Here is a 14,038-nt window from a genome sequence, read left to right on the forward strand (position 1 = left end):
AGCCAATGCAAGTGAATACTCTCTTTCTCATTTGCCTGCGTCATAATATCATTAATCAGATCATTAGCTGGCTTCGGAATGGATATTGCCTCCTGCAACAAGGAAGTAGCCACCTCTGGGTGTGCAATAGTCTTAATTTTGGCACTTATACCACAAATATTACATTCCTACGGGCAACAAAGTGAGTGTCCAACGTTCCCTTTACAGTCTTATACTCAGTTGTCCTTTCCTTGAGCATATACAGGAAGTCAGTATTTCTTCTGCCTCATCACCCATTGTGTGGATCAGCGCATTCACCTGATTTTCATCTGCCTGGGTTTCCAAACCAGTTTAATACACTCTGGCCAGTCCTCAGCCTTATTTATGAACTTTTCTGGTGAAAATATCTGAAATTGGTTCAGTGGTTCATAGATAGCTATGCTAAGCCTATTAGAACTTCCCTGTACGCTACTTCACTGCATGAGCTGTGTCAATTTATTTCTTCGTCAACAAAATTAACATCCGCCTGACAAATAACTTCCAATAATACTTTCAACTTTATTTCCCGAACGTCTGACACCATGTTGGATTGCTTGTATGACAATACAAAGGTTCCTAGTTAACTGGCAGGATCCATAAGGACTATGTGGACATATTTTATGCAGGTTAGCAAGAAGTTATGAAGAGAAAACACAGATAAAACAGAACAAGCTCACATTTATTAACTATTAGTGCTCAGTCCACTCATTGAGATAGTTTGAATCACCGATAGCTCAGCTCCGGCTTGCTCCGGCCTGGCAGTTAAAGGATCAAAACAATGCAAAACACAATTAAATAAACAATATTTAAATGTTTTATCCTAAAATCATTTTCTCTGCCTTGACTCAACCTCTTACTGTGAACCGCTCAGATGAACAGGAGAGCAAGTTGAGTTAGCAGGTCCAATGAACAGAGGAAATGTGGCAACCGCTCTCAGTGTAGCGGCTGTGGCGAGCATTTGCTCGGACTGATGCACACATTAGAGCTTCGGTTTCAGTGCAATCTTCTTCAGGCAATGGAGCGGAATAGCGTGTTGTCAACATAATTAGAGACACTGTCGGTTTTTGGGAAATCTGTAATTCTTTCATATTGTTTTCTGTAGAAGCTCAGATAGCCAGTCTCAGCTGGCTAGTCTTATTTTTGGGCTGTGGAACAGTCACTGATTATATAAACAGCAGATTGTACTTTATTTTAGATCTAAGCTTTTATTTATTTATTTATTTTTGCGGCACTAATGACCTTTATTTTTCATTTTTTGACAGTAGGTAGACAGAAAAGAAGGCAAAGAGAGGGGGAGACATTTGGCAAAGGTCACTGGGTCCGGGACAGCCACATCGAGGACTATAGCCTCTGCACATGGTCAAGGTGCTAAACCCCAACACCAACAGTGCCTTGCCCTGGATCTAAGCTTTTCTTTGAAGAAGTTTTTTACTTGGCCAGTGAGAGCAAGATGTTCACTCACGTGTCCTCCCCAGCTTGTTGAGAGCTGCAGACAAAGAGAAAAAAATGCTGTTGCACATAGAGTTTAGTATCTTCAAGACGTCACGGGGAAACCAGCTGCTTGTAACCTTTTCTTCCTGAGTGCTGTACATAAGAATGGGTTAATGCTATGCATTCTGGGATTCAGAGTTTTTATCATTCTTGTTTGTTTTCTGTGTGTAGTTCAGTCCTTGTTTCATTCTATGGCTGGGACCAACAACAGGTCAGGGAGACAGTTGTGGAGAAGTTAAAAATAGGGTTAGGTTATACAACAATATCCCAACATTTGAACATCTCACAGAGATGAGATTCCCTAAGGCAGGTGCCAGATTGTTCTTGCTCAATGAGTGGTAATCAGGCCTCCATTAATTTGTTGCTCTTGCATTCTTTGATGTTCTATGCTCACCCCTTGTTGAACTCCTTTCAGGAAAACCTGTTTTCAGTCAACAGTTTATTCCTGGATTCCAGTCCTCTGCCTGCTAGTTTTCTGAGTTTGTTAGAGAATTCACCTTGAGACCCCCTTCAAGTATCTTCTAACTTCTTCTCTGACTGCTCCCAAGGATTAGCCAACTGGACCACAATCCTCCACCATAGCTCACCTACAGTATCTGTCCAACGTCCTTCTTTCTACTAGGATCTTCATCTCCTGAGGCAAGAAAGAATAAGCAACCATTACCAACCTGCACCGCTCAGAACATTCCGATCTCAGCCTCTATGGGTACCCTTACCTCCTCACTGGAATTTCCACTGTCTTATTGAGAGTAAGAGAACCACCTTTCCTTCATTTTCATCACATATCATCAAACAGAACCTTCTTTTTTAACCCATTACCTCTCCTTCTCAGTGCCATCCTGGATTGTTTCCTGACCCTGGAAGAATCACCCATTCTTTCATTTGTGTCAATAAACCGTTCAAACTTTTTATTGTTGTCCCCAGTTGTTGACTGCAAGACGGTCTCACAAAAAACACCATGACACTGAAGGAACAAGAAAGCTAGTCAAAGTTGATGGAAAAATGGATGAATCTAAATACAGTTGCAATTCTGGAAAAAAAGATATAAGAGGTACAAATTACTTCAAACTGGGTTGGAGGTTCACATTCTAGCAGGATGGCTTCCTTTTAACGTCAACATACAGCCAAAGCTACAATAGAATGGTTTCGATCAAAGCATATTTATTTGTTAGAACAGCCAATTCAAAGTCAAGACTGGAAACTAACTGAGAATCTGTGGCAAGATTTGAAAATAGTGTTCCCATCCACTCTCAAGAAACAGCCCAAAAGACCTGACAATGTAATAACAGCAAAAGGTTCAACAAAGCTGCAATTGTCAACAAAACATTGACACTTCACATGCACTTTGTGATGCTATATCTCGTAAAATATCAGTTCAATACATTGACATCTTAGGCTGTAATGTGAAAAATGCGGAAAAGTTCAAAGGCTATGAATACTTTTGCAAGGCATTATATGGTCACATTGTAAAGAGGAATTGGCTATAATCCCATCAAAACAAAATCACTAATATTCCCAGTTATTGTTCTTCAGAGGCATTCTAAGTTAGTAAACTGTTGAGTGGTCTTATTTTTTTCTATATTATGCTTTAGTTTTGGTCAATAAATCAAAAATATAATGTAACATCATTTGATCTTGTTAATCCAAGTTTTTATGTACTTCATTCTACCACAATATGACTTTTGTTTCTTGTTGTTGTTTCCTTGTTAATATATTTATGCTGCTTAATTTGAATATGCCTTTAGGAATTGAAACAGAACGTTGATGCAGGAAGGGAATGACATAGAAAAAGGACAGGAAGGTGGTGTAGCCAGGGGAGGCAGTGTGATGTGTGGAATAGCCGGGAATTGTGAATTTGTTAGCTATGTCGCTTAATCAACCTCCACCTGTCTGTACCTGCAGTATGTTTACAGCCTATAGTCAGCGATCACATTGTAGCATTGTTTTACTGTGCAGTCTTACAGTCTTTTATTGTTCTGACTTTGCTCCCCTCACATCTAAATAAAATAAAGTCTCGTTTTTTTCTTTGAAATTGAATAGATTTTGAGTTGTTGGAGCCCTAAGAGCATAATTTTATCCAAGGTGACTTTCACTGGCTTCATTTGTTCTTTTTTTTAGAATGAGAACTGAAGTACCTCAAGATCAATTGATATTTTTATTACTTTGAAAAATTCATAAAAGTTCCTTTAACAAACTTTTGCTTTTCTTGTAGCCATTCAAAATAGACCACATTTTTTGTTTGATATCAAGAAAACCTTTAAAACACCCAAACCCAAAATCATGCTTGAAAATTGTCATATATCTTATCTATACTTATGGATATGGTAGGGAATATTCATCCAACTCACAAGATAATACAATGCAATAACAATTAATAATAAATAATAACTGGGCTCATGATAATGACACAAAATTAGATTTTAGTAGTTTAGTAGTTTTTTGAAGATTCATACTTTTTATTACTCAAATAGAACGTGGGTTTTACAAATTAGAAACTGTCTGATGTACCAAAACAAATCTGTAATCAGTTACCAGCAGTTCAGTCCAAGTTAGATGGGTCCAAGTTTGTATTCGTGTCTGATGCTAAGGTGTTCCTGAGAAACTTTAAATAATAATTACATTTAAGAAAATACAAAGAACTCACATTATTTCTGGTCTATAAACAAAACACCATCAGCATATTTACCTGCCGATCAAAATAAAAGCTGATTTTAAAATTTAAACTGCTCATTAGGATTTGCACATTTCAAGAAGATGTGACTAATACAGTCCTGTTATTCAGTTTTATATTACATATTTGGTAACTCTTAGGTTTGATTCTCTATCTCATTAAGAAGTTATGATATTTAGTTATATCACTTCAGCAGTTAAAGTTACATGCAGAAAACTACTGAATAGTGCTTAGTGAGACTGACTTCACTTTGATGAAAAAGTTTTGATAACATTTTTTGTGTAAATACTATGATGCAATAGCATTAAGAAAGCTGCAGGTCAGATCGCAAACAAAAGAAGAAAAAAAATGTGTAGCCCCTTTTCCACCAAAAGACCTGGGATTTAAAGACCTGTTTTTTTTTTTTACCTGGCTAAACGGAATCCCCAGTAATTTATGTGCTTTCTGTTTCCACTGCTTTGAAGGGCCACAGACCATTTAACTAAACGTGATGACGAATGGGGGAAGTTTTAAAGATAACTGCAATACACCTCCAGTCCAGCAGGAGGCGATAATAGGAAATCAACGGCCAAACAGGCAAAGCTAGGTTTTCAAGTTTTTTTTTTCTTCTGACTATCCATTACTGATAATGTCATATTGGAGATGGCCGACTTGATCCACATGCAGAAAAACACGGGAAACAGAGAAGCGTTTCAGGAGCTTTATTTTCAGGACCAGGTACTGGAAACAGAGGAGATCGGTTAAACACTAGGGTGCACTGCAACAAAAACCCACGACAACTCCCCACCTCACCGGAAAACTTCTCCGGGCAGGGGGAAGTGACGTCTCGGCCATGCGGAAGTCGCTGCGAGGCGACAACCCCACCTGCTGACCTGGGCGATAGGCAGGGGCAGGGATCCACCGCCTGTCGGCGTAAGGCTTGTTGGCTGCAGCGGACCGCTGAAGGGCCTTGGTGGTAGACGCCCAGATCCGTCTGCATCGCCGGACGTGCTGCCGGACTGAGGTCACAGCGATCTCCCTCTCATCCGCAGGAAACAGAGGCCGTTGATACCCCAACGAGATCTCAAACGGGGAAAAACCAGTGGCGGTGGACACATGCGAATTGTGTGAGTACTCAATCCAGGGCAAGTGGTCGCTCCAATCAGTGGGGCTGGAGGATGCTACGCAGCGGAGCGCCGCCTCCATCTCCTGGTTGAGTCTCTCCACCTGGCTATTGGTCTGCGGGTGGTGACCGGATGTTAGAGAGACAGTGGCCCCGAACGCCGCACAGAACTCCTTCCACACCTGAGCGGCGAACTGGGGCCCCCGGTCAGACAGCACATACTGGGGAACTCCATGCAAGCGAAACCCGTGCTTGACCATAAGCTTGGTGGTCTGGAGGGCGGATGGCAATCTCCTGAGAGGTACAAGATGGCAGGCTTTAAAAAATCTGTCCACTATAGTCATGATAGTAGTCATACTGTGAGAGATTGGAAGACCAATGACAAAATCCATGCGACGTGGGACCACGGTCGAGGAGGAATGTCCAGCGGTTGCAGGAGGCTAGCAGGCGCCGATTGGATGTCTTGTTACGTGCACAGGTTCTACAAGCTGAGACATAGTCCCTCACGTCCCAGTGCAGAGTGGGCCATCAGAAGCGTCTGGTCAGAGCGGCGATGGTCCGATTTGCTCCCGGGTGGACGGCAAACCTTGAAGCGTGGAACCAGGTAATGAGCCGGGACCGAACTGTGCTGGGAACATACATCCGGTTAGGTGGCCCAGTTCCTGGACCCGGGTCAGCGGGGAGGGCCTGCCGCACGTTGTCCTCAATCTCCCAGGTCACGGCCCCGACTGTGCAGATGGGAGGCAGGATAGGCGCAGCTAAATTCTCAGTTTCACTAGTGGAAAACTGTCGTGACAGGGCGTCTGGCTTGGTGTTTCTGGTGCCGGGTCTGTAAGAGATCAACAAGTTAAAGCGAGAAAAAAATAAAGACCAACGTGATTGTCGGGGGTTCAACCATTTTGCCGACTGGATGTATGACAAATTGCTATGGTCTGTCCAGACCAGCACTGGATGTTCTGCGCCCTCCAACCAGTGCCGCCACTCCTCCAGGGCAAGCTTAATAACCAGAAGCTCCCTGTCACCCACATCGTAGTTCCTCTCTGCCGCAGATAAGCGGCGGGAGAAAAACGGGGCACACGGATGGAGCCTTGCGTTGAGGTCCTGGCGTTGGGAGAGCACTGCCCCCATCCCGGTGTCCGAGGCGTCCACCTCCAGAGTAAACTGTTTTGCTGAGTCTAGGTGAACGAGCACTGGTGCATGGGTGAACTTGGTCTTCAGGGCGCCGAATGCATTGTCAGCCTCAGGAGTCCATATGAACGGCACCTTTGAGGCTGTGAGGGGGCTGGCTGTAATTCAGAATGAACTTTCTATAAAAATTGGCGAAGCCCAGGAACCGTTGTAGCTCTTTCCGAGTGGTTGGAGTTGGCCAGTCCTCCACAGCCTTGATCTTGTTGGGGTCATCGCGAACCTGCCCATCCTCGAGGACGAAACCCAGAAAGCTGATGGACGACTGGTGGAATTCGCACTTTTCGGCCTTTACATACAGCTGGTTCTCCAGGAGGCGCTGTAGGACCAGGCAGACATGGTGATGATGCTCTGCAGGAGTCTTAGAATAGACCAAAATGTCATCAAGGTAAACAAACACAAACAAATTCAGAAAATCCCTCAATACGTCTTTCACAAGAGCCTGGAACACGGCGGGTGCATTACATAATCCAAACGGCATCACAAGGTACTCATAGTGTCTGAGTGGGGTCTTGAAGGCCGTTTTCCACTCATCTCCCTGGCGGATCCGGACCAAGTGGTACGCGTTTCTAAGATCAAGCTTAGTAAAGATTGTGGCGCCATGGACCGGTTCGAAGGCTGATGAAAGAAGGGGTAATGGGTATTTGTTCTTTATTGTAATGGCGTTTAGTCCTCTATAATCGATACACGGGCAGAGAGACCCATCCTTTTTACCGACAAAAGAAAACCCGGCTCCCAACGGAGATGAAGACGGTCGGATTATTCCAGAGGCTAATGACTCGTTTATATAATTCTCCATTACCAACCTCTCCGGTCCAGAGATCTTATACAACCGGCTGGAAGGTAAAGGAGCTCCCCACAGAAGGTCGATTGCGCAGTCGTAGGGACAGTGCGCTGGGAGGGATTGAGCCCGAGATTTACTAAACACAGATCTTAGGTCGTGGTATTCGCATGGTACTCGGGTCAGATCGGGCGGCTCGACCTCCCTCTCCCTCTCAGATGTACTAGGGGGAACAGTCGAGTGGAGACAGGATGACAAGCACTGGGTAGACCAAGACTCTACCCGTAATTCAGCCCAGTTCAGATGCGGGTTGTGACGCTGCAGCCAAGGAAACCCTAGCGCTAGGGAGCTCTGTACTATGGGAAATACAAGCAAGGTGACGAACTCCCTATGATTACCAGACAAGACCAACTCCAAGAGAAGAGTCCTATGGGTAATACTATGAAGAGTCCGGCCATCTAAGGCCAAGACTTGATGTGGCGCGGTTAACAGTTCTGTCTTAATCTGATGGTGTTTAACTAGGTCCTGATCTATTAGGCTCAGTTCACAACCCGAGTCTAGTAGGGCGGAGAGTGTGAGGCTCTGTTGGTTCAATACTAATGTGGCGGGTAATGTGAAACGTGAGGGCATGCAGAGGGGCCTCTGGTCCACCGGTTGCCCTGTTAGAACCGGCGGACCCACCCTTTTGGCCGAACCGGACAGGCCGAAATCAAATGCTCGGGGGACCCACAGTAAAAACACTGCCCGACCTCTCGTTGGCGATGCCGCTCATCCGAGACAGCCGAGCTGCATGGGCTCTGACTCAGCCTGGCCTGGAGACTGTACCGGCCGGGTCGGCGTTTGGTGAGTGGGTAAAGACTGCACTCTAGGCAAAAACCGCTCAGCGCGAGTCCGCCTCCTTTCCCTCATATGGGTATCCAAACGGAGTGCTAGAGCAATATACTCGTCCAGGTTTTCAGGTTCGTCTAACAAAATTAGTTCATCCTTTAAATTTTCGTCCAGAGCCTGAAAAAACGTGCTGCATGAGCGCCGTCATCTCCCCCAGCTGCTGACTGACCTGTCGCTGCTGTTCGAGGAGCGAACGGAGGGTTGAATCGTGCGCCTGGGTCGTTTGGCCGTGTTCCGAAACGGTTCTCCGTAGTGTTTCTGCAGGGTCCGGCTGGCCTGAGTGTTCTGTCATATTGGAGATGGCCAACTTGACCCACATGCAGAAAAACACGGAAAACAGAGAAGCATTTCAGGAGCTTTATTTTCAGGACCAGGTACTGGAAACAGAATCTGCTGAGCGGCTGTATGGAAACGGACGCAGGTAAGACACCACAACTGAAACCCTTAAACTCTACTCTGCAAGGGAGCTTACGGTCAGGTTGGGGTAGGTCCGCCAGGGAGAGAGATTGTGATCCTGGAGGAGGCAGCAGGTTATGCTGAGCCGCCGGAGCTGGGCATTCTTGGGAGGAACGGAGGAGGGTGGACAGGGTTCGCCTGAAGCTGTGAAGAACCATCCAATCCGGCAGCCAGCGGGAAACAAGAGATCCAGAGTCCACGCCCTGTTAGACGGGTCTCCTGAGAGGTCTCTTAATTTGGAGCGAGACTTGGGTACCTGAGACAAAACAGACTATTAGTCAAGATACCAGACTTTCTCAAAGAAGCTAATTTCTCTAGATGCTTAAACTATGAAATTGGCCAGGTAGAAATACCACGAAGAGGCAAAACTCTCAGGCATCGAAGTACTGGCTCGCCACCCTCTTATAGTCCTCCAGCTGATGACAACCTGCGAAACACCTGTCCACCCTGATCCTTCAGCTCCTACGGCTCCTACTGGTGGAAAAAGGTTGGTAGCAGGCAGAACCAGGATCTGACAAATAAAATATAGAGCTTTATAGAGCTTTATATACAAAACGAATTCAGTGAAATTTGGCTTACAATTGGACTACTTGTTGAATATAGAATTTTAGGCTGTAGAAGTAAGAATTATGTTTCATTATCTGTGTAACCAAACAAAACATTTTTCCAGCATAAGGAAAAATATGGGTAAATGTGATCAGAAATTTTGGGAGCGATGCGGTCGGATCTCTAAGCCGAAATAATTAAAACAGTACTCAGAAATATTCTCTCTTCAAACACCTTCACGAGAGGGTACTTTTATTCTTCAAAAAGCGCACAGTGTCATATTCATCACAAATTCCAGACGTCACCCTGGCCTCCAGTCTGTGCAGGGTTTTTTTTATACATATACAAAGCATTGGTGTGTATTTGGATTCTCTTGACCAATTGAAATCATTATTCTCCGTTACATAACATTCCTTGACACATTCACACTGTTATCTCTACTCTTTCCGAGAATACACTCCGGCCCAACATCTGGAAAACATCAGATTGGCGTACGTGACAACACTCTCATGACTTTATTAAGATGCAGACTGCAGTCAGTTGACCTGGCAGTGTTCCCCAGATTTCCTGACTGCCTGCAATAACAAGCTCATTTGCCTTTCCTCACGCCAAGAACTTTCCTCTAATGTAATCTCTTTCCCAACCAAACAGCTTGCATGTCTCCAATCAGAGTGAACTTATCACATAGTTCATTTTATTATGGTAAAGACAATAATAACACTTTTAATTTAATCAAACACAGCTCTATGCCTCCACAAAATAAAACGTATAAACGTATAAAACGTAAATAAAAGACTTTTCCAAATGTGATTTATAAAAGAGCAACAACAGAATACATGAACTCTTGTTTACCCACCGGCTTCACAAAAAAAGTACAATTTTCATTAATATCATCTTTAAGTCATCAGGTACGACTTCTATTCTTAAATGAGTGTTTGTATTTAATTTTGCATTAGAAATGTCTAACTTAATAAAGAGAAATGTTGCTCTCTTTTCTCAAATCATTGTTTCTAGACCCCAAAAATACTCCTTCTGCCCTCCTCCTATGTACATGGGGGAATTTTTTTCTTTTGCGTTCCCACGTAATACTTTTGCGTTCGCTCGCAAAAGTTGTTAATCACCTTGAGAAAGCTGTGAATTTTGAAACAGCAGCACATATGACAAACTGCTCACAAAACAAACAGCACTGATATGGCATTGGTATAGTTTGTCATATGCAGGTTAACACGCAGTCAACAATGTGATTAAATGCTTAAGATAAGAAGAACCGTTCAAATCACTATAAAAACAAAAGCAATAATGGTGTGCAAATAAAAGTTCACATCATGCAGCAGCAATAGGCAAATAAAGTGCCACAGTTGTGGTTTCGTTCAGTAGTTTGAAAGCTTGTGGATAATAACTGTCTTTAAGTCTGATTGAAGATCCTTTTATTTAAAGCCTATTTCAAAATAAAACTCAATAAATCTCAAAAACAGGTATAGTGTTTGTTCCATTTTTTCCCCCATGTCCCCTGTCGGGCTCCGTAGTGTACATTATCCAGCCTTTCTTGTAATTTTTTTAGTTCTTTTTTTCTTCTTCTCCTCTGTTCGGGAAAGGTGTAAGAAATAGAAGCCCGTATCCAGCTATTTGTTCAAAAAGCAAGATGGAGAACGCACATTTAGCTTTACATTTTTACTTCCTTCAAAATACTATATGCTTAAAAATATTTTTTTATTTCAACTGATAAATGATAGTAGATGATGAGCAGCTTTAGAGTTATACAGGTGATTAATTCCTTCCAATATTCCTTAAGTTGCTCAAGATCCATAAACAGAAAAAGTCAAAGTTATTATTTTGCACTTTTTTACCAACCTGCATCAGGCTACAGTTGTTGATTTACAACTGCATGATTCATTAATAACTACTAAACCCTGATTACCACACTTATTTTTCTTTTATTGTCATCAGGTGAGTGATGACAATAAAATGAGGTGAGCAGAACAAACGGAAAAATATTTTTAGGAAAAATCTTGTTTGTTTAAAAAACAAAAAACAAATAAATGGTCCAGCAATACAGGGAATTGATACCTTGACTGTTGAATCGTCACCAAATTTTTATGTAAAGTAGAAGATGCGACAGTGGAGTAGATGATGACAGGAGAAGAGGGTGAAGAAGATCACTGGAAGCTTTTAGGAAACTGCATGAAAACTGTGGTTTCTCCTCCTGCTGAGCTGTCTGCATAAAACTATTAAAATGACAAATATTAAATAGTTCACACTCCACTAAGTGTGGTTTACATGAAAAAACATTCTTACGGAAATGTATATTTTTTATGTATGAGGAAAAGTGAAAGTGCTCTGCTTAATCATCCTGAGGTACTCTAATAAAATATTTTTCTTACAATGAATTTGCGTGCCAAAAAATTGCTAGAAAGACAAATAAAATTAATTTGTATTGTAAGGAAAGACTTTGGCAACACAAAATACCTACATTACCTTCAAATATAAAATATATCTAGAGAAAATCTTGATATTTTAAACTCTGGTACATGCAATAATCCACCACATATAAACGCTTTATAACCAAGCAGATCTCAGGGAGTGGCAAATGAGAGAGCGACATGCCGACATCAGGCTGCATCCTGCATCCGGATCAGGACCTTTTAACCCTGAAAGTGTGTAGGGAAATTGCATTGAAATGTGCAGAGAGCTTTCAAAATCCTGGGTAGTGGCTGAAAGTCTCTGCAATTGAAAAAGTAGCTTATATAAATCTTTTACTGCAAACTGTAACAGCCTTATACAAACTACACAAAGTTCTCCGATTGTACTGTTAAATAGTTTAATCATAGTTTGAAACATAAATGCAGCTTTCATTGATGTTCTCTTGGGGCACTGGAAGAATGGTGAAATAGACGAGTATAACAGACCCAGCTAAAGCAGTTATTATAACTGTAACATTATTGCCTATTTGGGACTAATTAAATACACAGTTTTGTGTTTCACCCACCACCCTAATTTCATTTTGTTCTGTTTTAATTTTTCTGAAAGTGAATTCTGTATGTAATCACATTGTTTTCAGACAAAATAAAATATCAAATTCATATATTGAAAAAAATAATGAAAGTGCATCAGATAAAAGGAACTTAGATCAGAAAATACTGAATCTGAAAATAGGAATAAATGGATCTCATTGGGTTTTAAATGGTGGTGCAATTACCACTTTTGCCGTGCAGCAAGGAGGTCCTGGGTTTGAATGCTGGCTTGGGGTTTTTCTGCATCGAGTTTGCATGTTCTCCTTGTGCATGCATGGGTTCTCTCTGAGTACTCCGGCATCCTTCCACAGTACAAAACCATTTCTGTTAGGTTAAATTCACCTTGAGTAAGACTGTATGTGTGCACTGGTTGTTTGTTCCATGTATTTGTGTCTCTATTGCATCTGGTCAAATGACCTCTAGAGATAAGCACCAGATGGTCCTCCTTCCCTCTACTCCTGCCGCCCGCATGGACATGCACGTATAGACAATTAATGGATATATGGGTTTTAAATTATTTGTATTGCTCACAGCAATTACCAGTAACTTGCATGTACAACAAGATTAAATTGGGGTTTACTTGAATCTGAGCACCATTTTCTATAGTAAATGGAAGGCAACATCTGACCCATGTTGCTGATGGATCTCAGCTGACTTCACACAAACTTTATTGGGTTTTAAAATCAAAGCCTAAGGACAGGTTTGTTTTGACTCAGTTTTGAATTGTAAACATTTCTTGGCTTCTTGTTAAAATATATAAAATGACAAATATATAGAACCAAGAAGAAAAAAAAAACAGATTTTGTTTTTGTGATTATTTAAAAAAAAATACAATATGGAGATTCTGGACTGTAGTTATATAAACTAAACTAATAATTTCATTTTTGCACTGCAACAATGTAGTGCTTTATATTATTACAGAATTATAAAGACTTATTCACGTCGTAGAGATTTACCCAGGAATGAAATATCCCCACTCCCATCCCTCACAGCGCTGCCGACTACTAGTGTTCCTGCCGAGCCGCCGTAGCAATGGGAGACAACGTTTCCAAGCGGATGAAGTTAATATCAGCTACCGAAGCAGAGATGGAGGAGCGCTCTTTCCCTAACCAGTATCCTGACTGGGAGCAGGGAGTGGTTGCCTCGAACGCTGGAGCTGACGTGGAATATAATGATCCGTTTGACGCTGAAGGAAAGGTGACATTAGTCATTGTTTTGACATGTATTTGATGTTGTGTTCAGGTGATACTGGTAGCTACTGTTAGCTTAGCGTTTGAATATTTGCCTGGGCTCACCAAGTCATAATAATCTGGTCTGGTTTGTTACAATGCTCCATCTATTCAGAAAAAAACAAACTATTGTTGTAGTGAAAGGTTTTTTGTAGTTCAGAGTGCTTTAATCTGATGCGGACAAAATTGCAGTAATTACATTGGTTTTATATTGCACCTCGTAGTTCTGAGACATTTTAAACCACGTTTTCAACCTTGGATTTCATATCGCCTTGCACAAACCAGATCAACATCGTTCATGTAATTTATCATGCATGTTGTGCTGTGTAAATTCTAAACAGTCTTGAAATCAGATCCACTATTTTGTTAAAGGTATTTGCTCGTTTGCCTTCACATACATACAGACATTATTTTATTCCATATGGTTGAATCTGACATTGGTCCACTCTTTGCAGCTATAACAGTTTCAACTCTTCTGGAAGGGTTTAGGGGTGTGTTTAAAGCATTGGGGACCATTCTTCCAGAGGGTCATTTGTAAGGTCAGACGCTGATGTTGGACGAGAAGGCCTGGCGCAAAGTCTTTGCCTTAGTTCATCCCAAATGGGTTCTGGGAGGTTGAGGTCAGGACTATGTGCAGGCCAGTCACTCTTATCCACACCA

The 14,038-nt window shown here is 42.1% G+C and overlaps 1 protein-coding gene and 1 long non-coding RNA gene across 2 annotated transcripts in view; one reads left to right on the top strand and one right to left on the bottom strand.

The window, feature by feature from the left end:
* Positions 1–8,614: 8,614 nt before the first annotated feature.
* LOC124858050 lies at positions 8,615–13,219 on the bottom strand. The gene is made up of 5 exons (XR_007035743.1): positions 13,106–13,219; positions 12,335–12,451; positions 11,206–11,363; positions 8,946–9,103; positions 8,615–8,848 (listed from the first exon to the last, which is right to left on the bottom strand). It is a non-coding gene; the product is annotated as an uncharacterized LOC124858050 (long non-coding RNA).
* The window catches only part of lancl2 (LanC lantibiotic synthetase component C-like 2 (bacterial)), a 37,578-nt gene continuing 36,699 nt past the window's right edge, over positions 13,160–14,038 (top strand). The window contains exon 1 of the mRNA XM_047349764.1: positions 13,160–13,346. Within this exon, the coding sequence (XP_047205720.1) occupies positions 13,182–13,346 (165 nt within the window). The 5' untranslated portion in view covers positions 13,160–13,181. The remainder of the gene's footprint in view (positions 13,347–14,038) is intronic.

Source organism: Girardinichthys multiradiatus, chromosome 21 (genome assembly GCF_021462225.1).
Source record: "Girardinichthys multiradiatus isolate DD_20200921_A chromosome 21, DD_fGirMul_XY1, whole genome shotgun sequence".
In the NCBI taxonomy this organism is placed as follows: Eukaryota; Metazoa; Chordata; class Actinopteri; order Cyprinodontiformes; family Goodeidae; genus Girardinichthys; species Girardinichthys multiradiatus.